At 46.1% G+C, this 22,409-nt stretch overlaps 1 protein-coding gene across 3 annotated transcripts in view; it reads left to right on the top strand.

Annotated features, from left to right (window-relative positions):
* The window catches only part of SLC44A1 (solute carrier family 44 member 1), a 576,430-nt gene that overhangs the window by 538,303 nt on the left and 15,718 nt on the right, over positions 1–22,409 (top strand). For all 3 annotated transcript variants that reach the window (XM_086962088.1, XM_086962089.1, XM_086962087.1), the window contains exons 12-14: positions 3,810–3,893; positions 4,688–4,825; positions 6,576–6,812. In XM_086962088.1, coding sequence (XP_086818214.1) covers positions 3,810–3,893; positions 4,688–4,825; positions 6,576–6,812 — 459 coding nt within the window. The remainder of the gene's footprint in view (positions 1–3,809; positions 3,894–4,687; positions 4,826–6,575; positions 6,813–22,409) is intronic.

Genomic DNA, 22,409 nt, shown 5'->3' with positions numbered 1-22,409 from the left:
AGCATGTGTGTACCAAAGCCATGAGAGTTGAAGGCCAGTCCAGAACACACAGTCGGTCAGGAGAAACTAGCAAATATATTGTGAACATATTATTAAGACACTAAAAAATAAAATAAAATGCGATGGAGTAGGTAGGGGGTAAGAAAAGGCCTTCAAAGCAGCGAGAATAACTTGGAGCGGAGGGTGATGCAGAGAAGTGGGGGGGGGGGGACGAAAAAACTTTTACAAGAGTAAAAAAAGCAAAAAGCTGAGGAGAGTGTGAAGGGAAGGGTAGAAGTGGGAAGGACAACCTGGAGACCATGGAAGGTTGGTATATAAAGAGGAAATCAGCACATAGTGACGACGGTATAGAAACAAGCTTTCTCATGGAGTGCTAAAGTCAAAAGAAAATAGTAGTTCCTTTAATGTGAGAAGGATACAGCCAACAAGTCAAAAGAATGGGAAAGAAGCTATGTTCTGGGTAACAAAATAAAAAAAAATGGAATGGAAGCGGTCAAATCTGAAGCAAGCAAACCAGTGGTAAGAAAGTCAACCAGTCGTAAGCAATGGGGTGGCCAAAAGTAAGTTTTGATATTGTCCACAATAGCTCTTTGACAACAGACAATAAAAAAGCGGTATGTAGGCGAGACGTAAAAATGAAAATCCAAGTGTTTCTCTTTGCTGCAGCTAAGGCAATTGTTTTCAGTTTTTCAGCAGTCCAAACAATTGCTGCTGTAGTTAATTGTACAATAATTTCATAATTTTTGGCAATCATCGTTTAGTATTGCAGATTAAATATTATTTGATAAAATAAGTTGCCCACCCCATGAAATATTCATTGTGGTGCTTCATATGAACCCAAATTCATGCCAGACAGGGAAATGTTCTAGTTGATGCAATCGTATGTGTTTGTACAGGTCTTTCAAGACTTGTGCACCAGGAGAACAAATCAATGCAGCCATCGATGATAAAGCACAGGAGTCATGTGTTGTCTGTGGTGTGGCTGCCTATTATGATGCCTGTTATATTTGTTTAAATAAACGTTTAAACAAAGCCTCTGTGTCTGAAACATTGGTAAAAACAATTACGTGGTAGTTGCTCAATGATGCGAGGGCCTTCTCTTAATCTTGTGAGTATATTTCCTTACACAACCAACTAGCGTCTAAGTGAAACTGACTCATAGCATAAGTGTTTTCTAAAATTCAATCAACACTGACTGCTTTAAAGCAAGAAAATGTGGACTAAAACCAGAGGGTGGTGTGTGGTCCAATAGTTAAACACCAGTAGTGTAAAATATTCTTGGTCACATGGCCCTAATTTAGGAGGATCACAAAAAGACTGAAGGTTTAGGACCATTTGGAGAAATTATGAATTAGATTATGATGCCAAGAAAATTCATAATTGTTGCCGGAACACATACTCTGGTAGCAGAGCAACCCTGGCATTGGCAATGCTTAGTGGATTTTCATAATGTATAAGTAGATTTACAAGTTTTTAAGGTCTTTTGCACAGATTTCTACTGAGGTCTGATGCAAAGGGAGTCTTTCCTTTGGACTAAGTAAAATAAGATACTGGCCATGGCAGCTGCATATATAGTCCTCACCAGGTTTTAAATATTGAATCAAGATGTAATTTATTTTTATTTGAATTGGTCCAAGAGCCATCTATCAAGTGCAATATACATTGTAAAAACACCATCTTATTGCCTTACAACGTAATTGAAAAATACAAATCTTATTCCAGTGTTTATAAATGTACATAATGCACTTGTCACGTCGAATCAGCACATTAATTGGCTTCCCTGTGCTTAGATAGACGGTGGATTCCTTGACAGATCTTTGCATCCTTCAAGCATTAGGTATGGTGCTCTCATACACATAATGTTTGGGTCTGCAGTAGTCAATCAAAGGATAGGAACATTTGTAACCATCTCACTTGTATTTCAGGAAAGGCTGGCTTAAGCAATGTTCTTGGTAAATTATTTTTAAAAGGATGATTCTATATGATAGGTAATCTAGTCACTCAATCCTGGTGTTATTAAAGCTGCGCCTTTTCAGTTCATTTGTATTCCCCACTCTAGTGATAATTATCCAGATTTAAATTGATCATGGGGTTTCTTTGCTTTGAACGTACTAATGTGTTCCAGAGATTTTCTAAATTTCCAAAACTCAGTTTTGATGTATTCTAGAAATCGGGATCCCCTACCAGATTTCTTCATCGTGAAACATTTGCAGGTTTCTGCCCTGTCACTGATCCAAAATTGTTTTGTACCAGACCCACTTTATGCAGTATGGTTGTGAAACTGCTAGTCTTTATTCGCCTATGTATGTCAGCCTAGTGCTCGACTAAGCTAGGAGATTATAATTCATTAGGCCAGTTCTGGATAGTTTCAATCATGGGTCGCCTTTCTGGAGTGGGGGGTTCACCTCAAAAACCTTTTTCACATTTGTCAGCAATACTATCTGCATGATGGTTCCCGAGAGTGCTTAGGCTCCTAGCAATTCATTTATCCCATCATGCCAGACGGAGGATAAGAGTGAGCCTCGGCTTAGTTCACCCATTTAAATCTGAGTGCAAATGTACTTTCAAAGTAACTTTGATTTCTCAATGTCTCCTTTTAGACCTGCTTTGATGAACTTTGGAAAAGGATGCACCCCAAGGGGACAACTCCCCCAGCACACTCTTATCCTAATTCTGATGCTTATCAAAAGTACTGTCAAATAGCACTGTCTCAAAAGTAAATACATTGTTATTTTGCATCCTCCAATTGCATGCATGCAGCCCCAAAAAGCCTTTTCTGTATTCCCTTAAAAATTTCCCTTGATGTTAAACTACCAAATGTTGTTCCTTCTTTTCTTTCTAATGAACCTTCCTTTATTTCCCATCCTCTGCATGGCTCCTCTGGAGCACAGCCTACTCTAAATCATATGCATGTTGCCTTAATCCCATTTATTATATTTCGGTGTATTGTCCTTACCTCATTTCAAAGACTATAAGTTGTACACCTATAACATAAAAATACCTAATCTCCTGTAGCTCCTCTACCAATACCCCCAGCCATTATCAGCTGATCTCAGAGTAATCAATTTAGCGGCAGACTGATTGAGCGGATTGTATAATTTGTGGCCTTCTTGACTCCCATTAGGTGTTTTAAAATCTGTGAAATAGCTCCCTTCCACCAGGGGCAATGTCAAATCACTGAACAATGCCCATGAAATGCCCAAGGTGCCTCGTTGAGGAGCTATTTGCGAATGCTTCTTCATATACTTCCTTATGTTTCAAAGATTAACAGTCTTACTGAAGTTCAAGAGCGGCATCCATAGTTCTCTAGTGCTTATTGCTCAGGGTGGTTACTCTAGCTCTGAGTTTTCAGATCTTAGCCTCAAAAGAGCGGGGTTAGAGGGGTACTCCTTCATTATGTTTGTGATGGACTCTTTTGTGCCTGTCAAAAATCCAAAATACATATTTTGGCCAGTCGGGAGGGACTACACCAGACTGCGGTGAACCATGTAGCGGACATTTTCTGTTGAACACTAGTTAAGGAAATCAACCAATAAGGGGGTTTAAAGTGCCCTACTCACCCTTGAGGGTCTCAAGGCGCCTGGAAATGAAACCTTGATTAACAGAGCTAAATGTACACTGTAATTCTCCCGTCTAGCAGTTCGACAAAGTATGCTGGATGGAAGTATATAACTTGACGTTTCGTTCAGAAACAGTATAAAGGTCCATGAGCAATGCTGTTATGCAGCCGTTGATTTATCCCACTCATTTGTGATTTTTTTTTTGTTGCATTTATCTTTTTTACTGATTATAAATGTTGTTATCTCTAGGAAAACGCATGCGCCCGCTGCATGCTGAAATCCTGCATCTGCTGCCTATGGTGCCTTGAAAAGTGCCTCAGTTACTTAAATCAGGTAAGACTGCAAAATGCTAATAGGTGTCTGCATGGCTTCAGTTTTTTATTATTTAACTGGGTAACTTCAGATTTGTATATTTTGGTGTCCCATTTCTAGATGACGACAGTACATTATTGCACCCCTGTTGATACATTTGTGTTCGTAGCATATTTTGCTGCTTGATTGCTGGTTAATTTTGATGGTTGATCCAACTGTTTTTGCACACTTACATATATGAATTGATTCAATAATTTGCTAATGAAAAAAATATGTGAATATTGTAGTACAAGTGTTGCAATAAGCATGTTTCTCAATCGTAAATAACTTGTCAGAGTTGAGGATTTTTATGAGGAATTACATTGTTGCTAAATGATGGCTTTTTTGTCAAACAATAACATTTTAAAAATCTGGCAATTTGGACCAAAACTAACGAATTATTATTGTGTTTCTTGTGAGTGTCCATGACAAATTGGTATTAAATTTTATGTGTGTGACTTTTAATTTTGTACAGTAATTGTTTGAAAACTCTTAACAATAAATGATTTCCATTGCAGCATATTCTCTCTGCAGAGAAGAATGCCCATGGCGGTGCTAGGATGTGAAAGCATAAAAAAATGACTTGTCCTGATCTTTAATTTACTCATATCATATGTTGCATATCTCATTTAATGGTTCAATATTGTGGTTTGATGTTTAGAACAATCGGATCCCATGTGTAAATTATTTGCTTACTGGACTGAAACTCCACAAGCCCACTTGGATATTCTTCCCATGTTCCACTGTGTCTAACAATGTGCTAATATTTATTCCAGAATGCATATACGGCCACTGCCATCAACAGCACCAACTTCTGCACATCAGCTAAGGATGCCTTTGTCATCCTGGTGGAGAATGTGTTGCGGGTGGCCACCATCAATACTGTTGGAGATTTTGTGCTGTTTCTTGGCAAGGTAAGCAAAACATTCTGACTATTCAGTCTCTCACAAAGGGTAAGGGATGTGGGGTATTAGGAAGGCAGTCTAGTCAGAAGAAATACGTTACTATGTAGGCTGTTGTCACTTATTACAGAATGCATTGTAAGGAACAGATACAATTGCAATATAATAAATACGTTTAGTATACATTGCCCCCATAAGTTATCATTAAAAACTTTTTGAGCATCAGATTCTTAAGCTGAAGTTTGTGTGAACCTTTTTCCACTCCTATGCTTCACATGATTTCCTTAATTTAGGGTGAATCCCAAGAATTTGGGATCCTGTGATAGTCAAATAACCACTTATGTAATGCCCTCTCAATCAATCAATCTGTCAGTAGATTTGTAGAGTGCTTCTTTTCACCCTTGAGGGTATCCAGGTGCTGTCAGTAATATTAGCCAAATAGCCAGGTCTTCAGGGACTTTCGGAACTCTCAAAGAGATGTGGAGGTCCTTAGATGAAAGGGTAGCTCGTTCCATGTCTTTTTCTGCTATGTTGGAGAAGGATCCGTGTCAGCATCTGCTATGTCGGATGCTGGGGGTGAGGGTTAGAGAAAGAGACGCGGAAACAGAAAGAGACACGGAACAGAGTTGTCTGGTGGGCTGATTGAAGTTCAGGCTGTCGTTCAAGTAGGCGGGTCCGCAGTTGTGTAGGGCCTTGTATGCATGGGTTAGTAGCTTGACCTGGCATCTTTCCTCTGCAGGGAGCCAGTGGAGTTGCCTTGGGTAGGTTGAGATTTGGGTTCATCAGGGAGATCCAGGATGAGACTGATTGTGGCGTTATGTATGGTTAGTAGCCGGAGGAGGTGAGTTGCGATCCCTGCGTGTAGAGAGTGTTGCCTTAGTCCAGTCGGCTTGAGATGAGGGCCTGTGTGATGGTGTCTCTTGAGCTTCGGGGTAGCCATTTGAATATCTTATGAAGCATGTGGAGGATGAAGAAGCAGGAGGAGGTGACTGAGCTGACCTGAGTTGTCATGTTTAACTTGTCCAGAATGATGCCTAGGTTCCTAGCGTGGTCAGTGGTGGTAGCAGTAGGTCCAAGTTCTGAGGGTCACCAAGATGCATCCCAAGAAGAGCTTTTGTTTCTAAAAAAATCTGTACCTCTGTCTTGTCCGAGTTGAGCTTCAGGAAGTTGTCCTTCATCCAGACGGCGATGTTGTCTGTCATGCAGTTGGGAAAATTGGACTTGATGTTGGTGGTGTGTTCGGAGATTGTGGTTCCAAATGTTGTGGACCTGTTTCTTGTGGAAGCTGTGATATACTCAGTATGCTACAATGTTAGTTTTAACATAATATATGCAAATTCGAGAGTTGTTTTGTACAAGACTCAAATATTTTCCTGTCCATTTCCTCTTGTTCTCACCTGGTCAGCTAACCGCACTACAAAGCTGTTCTAATGAAAGACTGTTACTTTGGGTAGACAAAAACATAAAATTTTAGGTGGTAGGCACCTGGCAGTGGGTCGATCATGGATTCAGAACCAGGTGTGGGCTGTACAGGAAATCGGTTGGTGGGCACAGTGTCCTCACCAGAGCTATGACAATATAGATATAGCTAGCCATGTGGAGGGCACAGAAGGAGTAATTCCGTATTTTAAAGACCAAAAACTATCTTTCATTGTAAACACCAATATCCTATTCAATCTGGTGTTCCTTATCAAGAATGATATTGATGTTTTTGATAAGTTCACTGTACTAATTCCCAATCATGTTTGACTCCTTCCTCCAGATTCTGATAGTATGCAGCACTGGATTAGCAGGGGTTATGCTGCTGAACTACCAGCGCGACTACACTGTGTGGGTACTGCCGCTCATCATCGTCTGCCTTTTTGCCTTCCTGGTCGCCCACTGCTTCCTGTCCATCTACGAGATGGTCGTCGATGTCCTTTTCCTGTGCTTCGCCATCGACACCAAGTACAATGACGGCAGTCCTGGCAAAGAATTCTACATGGATAAAATTCTCATGGTGCGTTCTATTTCACTTATTACATACATATCATTCATTATCACTGCTATGAGAAGTATGAAGAGTAGTGATAGACCACTCACTATAAAGTGCTGTTGATACATTCCCCACAATCATCTGTACACCCCCCTTCTCATCATGCTCCTCATACCGTTGCCATTCCTGCCATTGGAGAAGCGTGGCTCAATGGTTAGAGCGGCAGACCCTGATGCAGAGGTCTGGCCCGGGACCAGGGTTCAATTCCCGCCTTGGCGGCTCTTGGACTCAATCTCCCCGGACCTGATAAATCTTGCCTCGGGGCCTAGTCTAATCATGGGTCCCACTCTGTGACTCTGGGCAATAGCTTGCTTAATCTCCACAACGGCCCCAGCAGCACTTGGATGCCTGGCTTCACCTTGGGGTGCCCAGGAGTGGACATCTCACAGGAAAGCCAGGAAGGGTTCCACAGCGGTATGAATACAGCGCTACGAGACCTCTGGGTAGAAGGCGCTATATGAATACAAACACATTTACATTTACACTTTTACATTCCTAAAAGGGTTTCACTCTAAAATTGAAGTACAGGTAGAATTTGTGGGTATGCTTGTTTTCATTGGGGAAGATTTGGAGCTATTAAAGCATAAAAGTGAATCGTCCCTAGTAAAAATTACATTGAACATTCAAACTTTGAATGGAGGAATGGGTTCAAAGAGTTTAACTACTGGAAATCACTCTGACTAGGATTTACACCAGTCAATTTTCATCAAGGTTCAAGGTTTTTTTTTTAATTAGAGATTTAGATCTGGCAATGATCTTCTACAATATGTAAAATACATCAATTAATACAGCTGTAAAAAGGAGCAAAAAATGTACAAATGTTACAGCATATCAATTCATTGACAGGACAATTGATCATCTCCATAGCAGCTTTAGTGGTTGTAATTACATATTTTTAAAAAAAAAATGGTGTTACAAATCTTTGTTGGTAGACCCTTAAAACGGGACAGACAAATATAACATGTTCGATAGTCTGAACACCTTATAACATAAAGTGCAAGTTCTTTCCTCCCAAACTACATCTTGCCATGCATCTGTCACAGTTTTTAGGTCTCGCGCCTGCGATGCATATGGCGAAGCCATATGCCATCGCGCAGGCGCGATACTAATGCTGTCGGGTCTGCTTCCCAGGAGACAGGAGATGTCACGCGCACGCTCTGGAAAGCGATCGGCGCCGGCCGCGCGCGCGCGTTTCCCAATCTCCTGTCTCTCTGGGAAGCACACAAGCAAGCCCAGCAAGCTCCGCCAAGGCACCACGAGTGAACGCAGAAAAGTTGTGCAGCCCGCATTACTATGCGCCCCCTCTTCAGCGCCACTCTAAGGTAATTAAATAGGATGTCTTTGGTGAGATATCGTTGCTCAAAAGGTGATATTTACATTCCATCAGGCGAGTCTGTTTGCCCGCAAAGCACAGAGTGATTGCCATGGCAGAGCTGTTGTACAAGCCAAACCCAGCTGGCCTCCTTGGAGAACAAATTCCACTCTTATATTCTAGCCTGCACATCTTTTAAGGTGCCCGTAGTTAGTAACACAGATGGTGTATTTGGTTGATGGAACTGCTGGATGATCTGTGGTCGCTTGACCCTTGGCTTCCGTCTCTTTGGCTTGCTCTTTGCTTTGTTGAATTGCACCACAAAAAACGCCAAGACCAGCATGGCCCCAAAGAAAGCAAAGACTGGAATTGTCTGCCCCATATCTTGATTGTAGCGACCAGGCATTATACCTCCTGGAATGTCCCAAGCACCACTTACTCCAGGCGAAAGAGGTCGGACTTGGGGACGACTCTGCCGAGCATTGGGCAACACCACCTTATCCAGGTCAATTGACAAAAGCTTTTGATGTTTCCAAAGGTTACTGGGAGCAGTCTTCGTCCATCACACACCCCCTTCCCACCCCACTCCACCACCCACCATCTCCGATCGTTACAAAGTAACAGGTTTCTCGGTTTGTAAAACGCTGTTTCCGAAAGGCTGCTCACTACGGCTCACTAGTGCACAAGCCGATGGGAAAAGGTGATGTGTAACATGATATGATTCTTACCACTTCCCTGTCAGACACATGCACACATATCATACGCATGCCTGCAAACATACGCTCATACATTTGTTCACACATGCATCAGTGCGAGCATGCACAGACGCGTAAACACATGTATGCACACGTATGCACACGCATGAGAGGCTGTTGAAAAACCTTGGCAACTAAGTGATAAGTGTGAGGGTGACAACACTCGGCTTTGGAAGGAGGCCCGGAGGAGGCCATGTGTGGGGGGGTCGGGGGGGGGGGGGGGGGGCGACACAATGCACCGGGGATTTGACAAGTGGGAACTTTAATAAAGCTTCTTCTTTTCAAACTCCCAGTTTGTGTCATCAAACCCACACACTCTAATCATATCTGCCCAGTTTGCTCTGACCTCTGGAGACCCTGAAGGTTTCTGGAACGTGGCAGCCTGTTTCTCTGTTATTCCACACCCAAGTTTAGCAGCCCCCACTCTAAATCTACGAGACCCCAAATAAATCCTCCGCGAATTTTCCAATATAGAGTTGGCGAGTGATTGGAAGAGATTGATGGCAGCGGCGAAGGCGTGGGGGGGGGAGGGAGGGGGGTGTCTGGCTTTAAATAAATTGAATCCTTGAAAGAACAAGGTCAAGGGGTCCTGGGAACGTCGCGGCGGGTGCACAGACCGAGGCCGGATGTCCGGATGTCATCAAATATAGGGGCGGATGAAAGACAAATAGACCCTCCGGAGAGCGCGGAAGAATACAGCACACGGCGGGGTACAGGACATTCGGGGGGGGCAGGAAAGGCTGACACCCCCCACTCCCCCCCCACCCCCCATGGGATGCGTACATTATTAGCCGATCATTAATAGGTGCAATACAACGGAGACTCGTCGCGCGCCGCCCCATCTTTTTTAACCATACTCTATCACCAACGTAATAATTTTATTGTAATGATGGAAGGTATTTCTAAATTCACTTCACTCTCTCTTTCACAATTACTGATCTCTACTGCGAATGCCTCAGCTGCTCTATCCCCCGTCCCATTGGTTATAACATTATTAACCCTACAGTGACACCCTGCCCCACCTGCCACCAGCGCCCTGAAGCTGAAGCCACTGTGGTTATCAACTACTGACCCCTCTCCAGAAGAGACAAGTGGTTCATAGTGTTTCCTGACACTACTTTTCGGAATGTTATTCCGGACGTAGGCGCTATACGGTTGGCACTACACTCATAAGGATGTCTGTTATCCACCTCTGCCCCAACCCCAGCCATCTTCGACCCCCTCTTGAAGCAGACCCGCCAAACTTCCCAGGTCTATGCCTGATGTGCGGCTCAGTCCGAGCTTCCTTTCAATTCTGGGACTTGAAGATTTGTTTATTCCAGAAAAAACTTGAATGACAGGGAACCCTGCAGCGAAACCAGCACCTAATCTACTTATACCCAATAGTTAATATATCTGGTGAAAGTCGTCCACCATTGGTGTGAGCACACTGTTAATACACCCACTGTCGCGATGCCTACCCAATACAGGATAATAACAGCTTAAAAACCAAACACGTAGGTGCACCGGTCAACAATACAGAAAACGGACACTTAACAAAAAAATAAGTTGATATCCAAAGTATCTTTTATTCAATTTTTTGATAAAAACATTGAGGAAACAGCCGACGAGTTTCGTCCAGAGAATGGACTTCTGTCTCTTTTACTTTGCTTTTTTTTCTTCTCTTTAGGTCTCGCGCCTGCGATGCATATGGCGAAGCCATATGGCATCGCGCAGGCGCGATTCTATTGTTGCCGGGTCTGCTTTCCAGGAGACAGGAGATGTCACGCGCACGCTCTGGAAAGCGATCGGCGCCGGCCGCGCGCGCGCGTTTCCCAATCTCCTGTCTCTCTGGGAAGCACACAAGCAAGCCCAGCAAGCCCCGCCAAGGCACCACGAGTGAACGCAGTAAGAGTTGTGCAGCCCGCATTACTATGCGCCCCCTCTTCAGCGCCACTCTAAACAAGTTTTTGCAGGTTGTGTCCTGTGAAAGCTCCTGCAGCAGGCAGGCAGGCTGTGGGAAACCTGAGCTCGGGCAGTAACAGCGGAGCAATGCTGGCTGCAGGCAGCCACGACTCTCCCCTCCTCTCGGTTGCTTACACGGACCAACTTAACCGGGGAGTTAGGTGTCCAGACTCTGCACGTGGCACGGTCGGGGTGATCTGCGAGAGTCCTGGCCCCTGGAGGATCCCTGCCCCTTCCCTGCTTCAGAGCCTTCAGTCTGCCAGGCTGGCACGAGTAAATATACATTTTCGTTAGCACAGTCTCTGCTTGATGGATGTCTTCATTTTATAGGCACCCGCTCTTGTCATCCTCCGTGCTTTCACCCCAAGAGCAGTGTGCGGCTAGCTCGGCTCGAAGTGCTGAGCACTCACTGCCTGGTCTCGTCAGCTCCATTGGTTTTACCCCAAGATCAGCGGCGAGCTCCACCCTGCTCTCACAGCTGTGAAAATTAAAAGTCTTGTGTTTTTTTTGCAGAGCGAAGTTATTTTTCAACAACCAGCTGTTCCTAATGGCCCCTTGGGTCAAACGTTTGTATTTCTCGTTTGGCCCATCTTAGCTCACTGCTCAACCCGGTAAAAACCAATAGGGAAAACAAACAATCTTTTCTGTGGCAAACCCTCCCTTTAGATCATGGAAAAATAGTCTGCTGTAAATATTGCACGGTTAATGGCTGTAGGAGTCTGGGAGGTTAAATATGTGTTGGGTTTAAAACCAGTGGCTTTCAGTGTTTACGGACAGGTGGCTTTGTTACTGCCACCAGCACGTGCCTATTTCAATGAGGGCGACAGGCTCTGTTATTGTTAATAGTCTGGGAAGTAAACTTTCAGCGTACATCCCACTCGACACGCACATTATTGTCAATGTATGGCGGGACTTTAAGTAATTAAAAGCACCACCACATCCACCACCACCACCACATCCACCACCACCACCACATCCACCACCACCACCACATCCACCACCACATACACCACCACCACGTCCACCACCACCACGTCCACCACCACCACGTCCACCACCCCCACATCCACCACCCCCACATCCACCACCCCCACATCCACCACCACATCCACATCCACTACATCCACCACATCCACCACCACATCCAACACCATCACCACATCCACCACCACCATATCCACCACATCTACCACATCTACCACATCTACCACATCTACCACATCTACCACATCTACCACATCTACCACATCCACCACATCCACCACATCCACCACATCCACTACCACATCTACCACCACCACCACATCTACCACCATCACCACATCCACCACCATCACCACATCCACATCCACCACCATCACCACATCCACCACCACCACCACATCCACCACCACCACATCCACCACCACCACATCCACCACCACCACCACATCCACCACCACCACATCCACCACCACATCCACCACCACATCCACCACCACATCCACCACTACCACATCCACCACTACCACATCCACCACTACCACATCCACCACTACCACATCCACCACCACCACATCCACCACCACCACATCCACCACCACCACATCCACCACATCCACCACATCCACATCCACCACATCCACATCCACCACATCCACATCCACCACATCCACCGCCACATCATCCACCACCACACCCACCACATCCACCACCACCACATCCACCACCACCACATCCACCACCACCACATCCACATCCACCACCACCACATCCACCACATCCACCACATCCACCACATCAACCACCACACCCACCACCACCACATCCACCACCACCACATCATCCACCACCAACACATCCAACACCCCCACATCCACCAGATCCACTTCCACCACATCTATGTGTGTGTGTGTGTGTGTGTGTGTGCTCTTTGTGTGGCTCTGTGTGTGTGTGTGTGTGGTTGCACATGCAATAGGTCTCACATTTGCGAGAGATTAAGCTATTAGCATTATAAATGACAATGCCATTTATTTATCTGTTTTCAAAACAAACACATACATAAAAAAATTGTCATTTACAATGCCAATAGCTCTAACTTTTGCAAAGGCGAGACCGTTGCATTGTAAATGCTTGTTAATGGTAAACATTCAACCTGCAAGCAATATACACCTTTGCACCGTGTGTTCCAGGTTCCAGTTCAAAAACATTGAGGAACTCCTGCCTGACATGATTGGGTGACACACTGGAAGCAAGGTTTCACACTACATATAACCATATCATTCTCCAACGATAATGTTGCCATGGCAAGCTTTAAAAAAAGTTTGAGTTGGACATAACTCATTCTCAATGTCTGTTCTAGTCAGGCAAAAGTGCTGAGGGTCAGATAAAACTTTAGTTAAAAAACAAAGAGGCCTTTATAGTAGAAGAGCTATTCTGTGGCCTTGATACTCCATAGGGACTTTCGTTTGCTTGCAGAATACAGCAATACCATCATAGAATGGTGGCTAGTGGAGAAGTGTGGCTCACTGGTTAGAAGTGGCAGACCCTGAAGCAGAGGTCTGACCCGGGACCAGGGTTCAATTCCCGACGCGGCAGGGTCTTGGGCTCAATGTCCACTGACTCGATAATTCTCGCCTCGGTGCCTACTCTAATCATGGGTCCCACTCTGCAACTCTGGGCAATAGCTTGCTTAATCTCCACAACGGCCTGAAAGCGCTGGGATGCCTGGCTTCACCTTGGGGGTGCCCAGTAGAGGGCATCTCACAGGGAAAGCCAGGAAGGGTTCCACAGCGGTATACAGCGCCAGGATGCCTGTCAGTTGATAGTGTGCTTTACAAGTATATCAATCAAATGAGGGGGGGAGAAGGAAAACTTGTGATCCCACCAAGTTCCTTGGCTTCAAGTATTTTCAATCAAAAGGGGGGAGGGGGGATCACTTGTCCTGTATAACCTGGGTACAGGTCATCCCAGTTAGAACTGTACCCAGGTTATACAGGACAAGTGATCCCCCCTCCCCCCTTTTGATTGAAAGTGCTTTACAAGTATACACACACACATGTAAGTTCTCATCGGTCCTAGTTCTAGCCGTAAAACATCTATTGAGACCATGAAATTTAAAGAGCCAATAGTAAGAAGAATCTTCCTCTCCACCTTATGCATAAAGTACCATTGCTTAATATTTATTGTGTCTATAGCATATAAAAGTGTTGACGGCATCCTCATTTTGTATACTATTAGGAGATAATTAAAGTGCCTATGACCTGAGACTGTAATGATTTCACTTTAAACTTGAGGTAGAAGCAGAATTTGTGGGTATGCTTGTTTTCAGTGGGGAAAATTTAGAACTATTGAAGCCTAAAAGTGAAACGTCCCTAATAAAATTTACATTGAACATTCAAACCTTGAATGTTGGAATGCTTTCAAATAGTTTAACTACTGGCAATCCCTGAGTAGGATTCAAACTCATCATTTTTCGCCCACTATGCAACTCTGAGAGATCCACTTTATGCACATCAGTGCTGGTCTTGCTCATCTTTGAAATTGACTAGTCGCGGCCCGGACCAGAACAAACTGCAAGCAGCCCAAGATAGGTTTCGGTCTTATTAGGCCTTTTCAGTCAGGTTAGATCAGATCCTATGATACAATGAGTAAGGGACTACGTCTCGGCATATCATTGGCCACTTAAATCACACAGAGGTGTTGGGCGGAATGCTTGCAAATAGTCCAACTAATGGCAGTCACTCTGGGTAGCCTTCCAACCCATTGCTTCTTTGCCCTTTGTAGATAAGGCAGGCATCTGTCGTGTGGTATGGTGGGTGAAAAAAAGTGGACTGCAATGCAGCCATGAGCGATCGACTGTGACTGAGATTAATTCAAGCATTCAAATCATCACCTTGATGTTTGTCGTAGTTGACACTCTAAGTGTGATGGGTATTGGCCTAAAATGGGTCCTGTGCTCACAGTGTTGTAGGACTCAAGCTGTGCCTTATTGATGTCAAATAGGAGAGCTTGCCTGGCATTTTTGAGGGACTGTTCCCATGAGGAGCCTGGTCAGTACTGATTTGCAAAAGTGAGGGGGACACTATCTAGAGTTGCATTATATGTGAAAAACGAATGACTGGAATACAGCCCGAGCTGTTACCAGTGGCTAAGATTCATTCAAGTATTCCATCAGTCGCATTGTTGCTTCACCTAGTAAAAGTGTGCTTTATCACACCGTCTGCCATTTCAATAAGCCTGGAGTGACATCCTTCTGCAAGCTCACTGTGTGTGCTCCAAATTGTCATGAGGAAAGTATCAATTCAAATCTATGATGCACATGTCTCTTTGTGGTCCACATACTAATGAAAAAAATATATTTAGCTGGTCTTGTGGAGGTGGTGACCTGATTAGATGCTGAATCTTCAAAGTTGCTGGATATGTATTGCCCGATTCAGACAGTCCTGTGTCCTTGCCGTTCTAATATTGAACTTAGCTGTCATGTTAGATTTGCTCTTTCTTTTCTTTCATAAATATATCCGGGAGCTTTGAAACGTCTCATCTCACCTTTGTGTGTGTGAATGGTAAACATCTGATGCTTTGCATTGTGCTCCTGTGTTTGGAATGAATGCTGCAAATCACCCATATTTGTTTATCATTCAGAAATCACTGAGTCTCTGCCAACACATCAGCAGCAGTCGTTTCAGGGAAATGGTCTGCTTAGTCTGTGTTGAATTGGACTACGTACTTGGGTCTGTCATGATCTGCACACAGTGTTTAGCAGGACTGGCAAGTAAGGGCCTGTTTACAAAATGGTCACTTGAAGGGCGGCACTAAAACTAATTGCTATATCGAGTCCCTATGCCAGCAAGGGTTGTGTGATAATGTTCCTCTGCTCAGTGAGGTAGCATACTTATCTTGGAGCCTAGTCAAAGTTTACATTTTCCTGATGTATTGTGTGTTAAGTAATTCAGTAAGGCTCAAGCATGCTCATCTTCAAATGTTTTAGGTTCAAGAAAGTTTCTGGTGTACAACAATGAACTTTATTTTGTTTTCAGCACTGTCTGCCCCTTTTATAGCCCTCAAGCCAAATACATTAGGATCATCAATTGCCTCTTCTATTGCTCCTTGAAATGGATTGGAAAACAAACTTCTGGTAGCTTACTCAGATTGTCCCTTATTGAAATGCATATTCACAATGACCTATAATCTGAGTAATGTATCCTTACTATGTGCCCCATCTGCATTTTAAAATCATTGCGAGATTTAACTTGTGCATGTCTTACTCTTAGCATGAGTAAATTATGGAATGCAGTCTACTATTTTTCAGCTATCCCTTTATGGTTGTCGAGCTCCCTGGTTGCTTCTGCTTTCCTTCCAACTCAAACCTCAATCATATTATTTGTTTCTTGAAAGTTAACCTTTGGCGATCAATTCTGCCCATGTTGTAGGTGGCATATATTTTAACAAAATATATAGACCCAGCGTATAACTTTTTTTTAACTTGCAAATCTTTTTATTTATACGGTGGTAACCTAACACCGGGCATGAGATACACAGCTTTATGCCCACAACCCTATTCAGGGCCGGCCGCGCATCATGTGATGAAAGAGTGGCAATAATGCATAATTTTAAACACAGCATGTCGCCAACAACCCAGAACGGGCCAGCCGCGTGGTGAATATTGAAAGGCAGGACCAACTTGTTGTGATGCTTCCGAAGGCCCTTTAAAAACTGTTAACATTACTACATGGGCGCACGGCCCAAAAGTGAGGGAAACGAGAGAAGGAAAGAGTAAGAAGAAAGAAGGTAATTGAGAGACATTAGTAACTGAAGGCATTCCGTGGGCGAGCGGGGGGGAGAAAAAATGGGGGGGGCGGAGCCAGCAAGTCAGGCCGTTGCGGGACATCATGAGCCATACAGAGGGAGTTACGCATTGGGTTGGGTCAGTTGTGGGAGTAGCCTGCCATGGTCGGGCGGGAGGACAGCATCCTCGAAGAGGCGCAGCACTCTCAGCTTGGTAGGTAGATAGCGAGCATGTTCCACCTTAAACAGATATTTGACTAAGGGCTGCCAAAGTGCGGTGAAACGCGTGTCGCAGGCTTGCATTCGCGCTGTAAAAAGCTCCATAGTTATGACATGCCATAAGCGCACATACCAAGCGGCAATAGGGGGCGTGTCAGATTTTTTCCAAAACTGCGCAATGAGTTGCTTGGCTGCCCCAAGCATGTGCATTGCTATAATCCAATCTTTCCAAATGACAGCCTTTAAAGTGACCGGTTTAATGCCCAGCAGGATCGTATTGATAGACTCAGGCAGGGTGAAACCAAGAACCCGTTTGATGTGACTTAGAACCTCTTTCCAGAGTAGAGTCAAGAGTGGGCAGGACCACCATATGTGTATGAAATCCTCAGTCGCAGCCAAACACCTCCAGCACTTGGGGGAGGAAGCAGGGAACATCTTGTGTAAGCGATCCAGTGTATAGTACCATTGTGTCATGATTTTATATGCACTTTCCCTTTGCGGGATACTGCATAAAACCTTGGGTATGTCACGCCATAGACGGCCCCACTGCGCAGTCGAAATTCCCACTTCAGACGCCTGCTCCCACTTGCGTTGGTACGGATGGGCAGGTATCAAAGGAGGGTGCTGTAGGATCTGATAGGTGCGAGAGATAAGGCCCTTGGACTCATCAAATGAGCGGACCAGCCGCTCAAGGGAGTAAATGGGCGAGTTGCTGCCTCCTGCATCTCAACTGAGGTAACCCAATGTCGCAATTGCGCATATTGTAACTCCGTTCCCTGTGGAAGATTAAATTCTTTTCTACACTGCTCAAAGGATTTGAGTACCCCCCCATCGAAGAGGTCGTAGACCGCTCTACAGCCCCCTGAGTCCATCTGTCAAAAGCCTGAGAGCAGCACGCCGGGGGGAATAGGGGATTGCTTGCTATGGGCATATGGAGAGAGGGAAAGGCTGTGTGTCCCAGATAACTAACACCGTTTTGGTGAGTACGGCCAGGTAGGCACTTCTGGAGCGTGCCGTCCTGTGGAGCCACGTGAGGTCCCATATGGTATGGCCAGTGACCATCCTGTCCATGTGGAGCCAGATTTTTTCGCTCTCAGTTGTCGTCCACTCCGATGCAAAGCGGAGATGAGAGGCCCAATAGTAGTCTAAGAGGTTGGGACAGGCTAGTCCCCCAATAGCCCGCGGCATCATGGGAATCTTGTGAGAGAATCTCGGCTTGCGTCCGCCCCAGATAAAGGTGGTAAGATCACGCTGTAAGCCCTGTATTTGATGGTATGAGATCGGGGTGGGCAGACACTGAAATAAGTACAATATTTTGGGGAGGATCGACATCTTGATGGCGTGAAGCCTACCCAGCCATGACATGGTCAGAGGCTTCCATCTACGTAAGTCCTCCAACACTGTCCTCCGACTGGCACGCCCGTTGATTTGGGTCCATGTGTCTAGGGAGGGAGTCAACTTAAGACCTAAGTACAGGAAATGATCAGGGGCCCATTGGTATGGCGCGAGCCTCTCCAAGGCGGGGATCTCTTCTTTAGGAATGGTAAGGTTGAGGGCCCAAGATTTGGCCTGGTTAATCTTGAGTCCCGAAGCCCGTTCACAGGTTTGCAAGAGTGAGTGCAGGGCCGGGAGGGATATGTGCGGTCGGAAAAGCATATGTGCGGTCGGGAAAGCATAATGATGAGGTCGTCCGCAAAGAGCACCACCTTGTTCTGTCGACCCCCCATGGTGATGCCGTGTATGTCCGTCCGCTGCCTAATCATCTCTGCCAGGGATTCCAACACGAGGGCAAAAAGCAGAGGGGACAGAGGGCATCCCTGTGAATTTGGAACGGTTCGGTGAGTTGTCCATTGACCCTGACTCTGGCCTGTGTAAACTTATATGGCAGCACAAAAGGAAAGGGAGGTAGAGGGAGGAAAGGGCATAGGCTCACCCTCCAATTACTTTAGTCAACAGAAGATCTCTGAAAACAGAAATCAAGAAGCCTAGCCACTAACTATAGTTCCATTCACAACACTCATTGGGGTTGGACTGGTGGGTATAGTAAATGGAAAAAGAGAATTGCTCTTTTTCTTGGTGTCCCCTCACTCACCAGGGTTGCCCCATGGTGACATGCTTCATCATAGGGGCCATCCCAGTCCTCTACGGACTGGGGCGTGCTGCGACTGACGAATTACGTAGGAGCACTTATAATTTGACTATGTGTGGTGCGGGTGTGATAGTGGAGTGGTATAAGTGAATGGTTAAAAAGTAAGCTTTCAATAAATGTTATTCTTGCTTCCAGGTGGTAACATTAAAATATGGGTTGGAAATACTAGGATACCTAAACGCAATTTACTATACCCACCAGTCCAACCCCAATGAGTGTTGTGAATGGAACTATAGTTAGTGGCTAGGCACTCGTTCCTGGCGCCGGGGGCAAAAAGGGCTGGTCGGCAGGGATGTCGGCATACGAAGCAGTTGTGCTTGGTTGCTCCGATGAAGATGGAGAGAGCGACCACCCAGCCAACCCCACTCGTGGCTTTAGGGTGCAATGTCCGATACTGCAGCTGGTGGGGCACCAGCTCAGGCCCTCAACCTTCAAGGCGCAGTTCACTGCCAGGCCCGGTCCACCGCCACTCTGTTTTCTCCACAACAGTGCCTACTGGCGTGTCCTCATAGGCATAGAGAAGCCCTCCAGCCCAGACCAGGGTAGCCGAGGGCCTGCTCCAAGCGCCCCTCTGCCCCACGCTAGTCCATACACCTCATGTTGTGGCTAATTCACTCGCTGCCCCGGAGGCTCACTCGCCGAGGCGCAGGTACCTCGCTCCTCCCCTCCAGCTCACCAGCCAACGCGGCACACACTGTTGACCTCCGTAGCGCCAGGGCGGGCCGCACAATGCCCCTTGCGCCCCACTCAGTGGCCGTGAGATAGTAGTTCTTACTTCCTGCGCCAGGTGTCCCCTGTCCACTAGGCCACTCAGTACCCCCTCAGGGAGAAGCGTGTGGTGCAGAGGCTTGTGACTGGGTGTCAGGTCCCCACATGTCCCTGTGCGCTGGTGCCTGTGTCTCTGGGTCGCTCTGATGCAGGGGTCGCGAGATAGCGGGCGGGCATCCGTCCCGCCGCCGCTGCAATCCGCCGCAGCCCCTGGCTCTCCGCTGTGCAGTACCTGAAAGGAGTCACCCTGCGGGACTGCAGACGTGGTTCGCTTTGCCTGGATCCGCACCTCAAGTGCCCATTAGGCTAAAGTCGCCAGGTGAGATCTGCTAGGCCGCTGCTCCACTAGGCCGCTCCTCTTTTCCCATTGTGAGCCCCGGTGCAGATCACCTCGGCGCTCCACCGGCCTGCCCGCTTCAGCCACCTCCGGCGCGCTTTAGGGCGTCAGTTGCTCCACACCTGTCTCCAGCTTTCAATGCAAGACCCTGTATGCCACAGCCCCGGGTGTCCTCCGGGTTGCAGGGGGTCCTCCACCCAGGTCTACACAAAATGGCGGCCTGCGCCTTCAGGCCGCCAGCCTCCCGCCGCGCTCTGCACCGCCAACCGTTGCCAGGTAGTATTAGGGCCGCTCCTGGGCCCTCCAGGGCACTCCGGCTAGTATTTACCCCCGATTGAAGCCACTACAGCGGCTCCGCCGGGGGGGCCCCGCCTGGCCGCTCTGCTGTCTCCAGCCGCGTCGCGCAGCCCTCTCCCGCCTCACTGCTCGGCTTTCACCCACCTCATCCTGCTGCTCAGAGGCGGGCTCTGCCGTCACAGTCTGCGGGGCTGCCGCTGCCAGTTAGAACACTTGGCCCCCATCCAGGCCTGCCGGGGGTCAGCGCATCTAACCCCCAGCGACTCCAGGGGGCAGCAGGGTTCAGGGCCGGTTCCACCAGTAGGCTTGCAAAATGGTGGGTCTTCCCTCCGGGCCTCCAACATCTTTAAGTCGCCGCCCGGGAATCGCCTCCTACTGATGCGCAGCTCCTCGAAGAAATGCCCCCAGGTTGCGGCGGTCGATGTCCACCCCTATGGCTGGCAAAATAGCACCCTGGCTCCGCTATAATTGCTGCTGTTGGTGTCGGGCCGCCGGAGCTCCCCGGAGTTGTGTCTCACTCCATTGCTAGTCAGGCCACGCCCCCCCAGCAAGTAACTTTTAACATAGAGACTGATACAATGTAGAAACATTGGCTTGCTTCTTCAAGAAAGCCTTTGACATTTAGAAATAGACCATGATGGTGACAGTGTGAGAAATAGTCAGGCATCTAAAATGAGATTGGTTTTGTATTTTCACGATACTACTGTACGAAGAAGTTGATAGAACTGGTAGTTATTCCAGTGTGTTGAAGCTCTGGTGGTGTCATGATGCTGTTGAGGATTGAGGAACTGCCTCTTTGCTGAAGCAACAGTGAAACATTGCTCCAAGAGAGATACATGTTGGATGTTTAAGATGATATGAATTCTGGATTTATGTAAAGAGCGTACTCCTTGTATGCTCGCACCAATATCACATTTTTAAGAAAGAATCCCTGAAGAAGCCCTCCACTTAGCATGGGTTTTAAAAAGTAGTATCGGAAAACTTGCCCATGGTGGAAATTGGAAGAGGATGGCTACAAATGATCTTTTGTTCTCTAAGCTTAGTTATTTCCTCTGTACTGATATACTGCCAATGCTGTATCCCCCGCCTACTCACAAGGTCGTCCACGCTAGAGCACCTATCTGGGATACATTGTTTATGATTCCATGATTTATGTTCCTAGATTTCTTCTAGAGCACACATAAAGATGTTGAAGAGTCACAGTGGGGAGTACCGCAAAAAAATTAGCCTCTGCTAATTAACGCTCTGAAGTGGTGCTCACATTGCTACTTGAGGTCTGAGCAAGTTTATTAATATTATGGTCTGAATCGTAGAGCTGGGCGACCACAATTCTTGCTAACTAATGCCAAGCTTGAAAGTGAGGCTTTGTAGGAGAGTCAGCACTGCACGGTATTGTGGTTAACATTAATAGTTCAAATAGTAACGGCGATCACAAAGCGCTGTGGTAATTCAGGAACCTTTAACAGGACTGAGTCCCCTTCCCAAGACTTTGAGAGACTACTTGTCATTTAAGTAACTCTTCGAGGTACTCATTGGCAAGCACAATACTGATTTTCACCTTGTTGACTCAATTGACCTGAACCAACCCTGCCTGCTTTCACTTCTTTTTTGGGTGATGTAAAGTGCTGCCTTCTCACCATACTCTTTTAAATAAGTACTTTGAGGTGCACTAATCTGGTATGTGACATGCAGAATTCAAGCCAAGAGTCCCATGTTCTGTTTAATAGCTTCGCTTTATTCTTCATTCCATTTGAAATAAAAGCAGCCAACATGTTTCATTTCTTTTCTATAATGGAACTTCTTCAGGGCTAAGTTTGTCACACATGAAAATCCCCCCGCTATGGTGACATGTGGTCCAAAGTTCTATCTCCATATGTTTTATTAGAATCTTCCATAGTCCATCCATATTGTAAAAACAAACGGTGAATGGTGTATTATAACATGGTGGGTATTCTCTCTTCAGAAATTTAGACATAGTAGTGCATCATTCAAGCATTCCATCCAAACAAGTGTT

The sequence above is a fragment of the Lissotriton vulgaris genome, chromosome 3_1 (genome assembly GCF_964263255.1).
Source record: "Lissotriton vulgaris chromosome 3_1, aLisVul1.2, whole genome shotgun sequence".
NCBI lineage: Eukaryota > Metazoa > Chordata > Amphibia > Caudata > Salamandridae > Lissotriton > Lissotriton vulgaris.
Note: the sequence above shows the minus strand (reverse complement) of the source record. Positions and strands in the feature narration are given on the sequence as shown.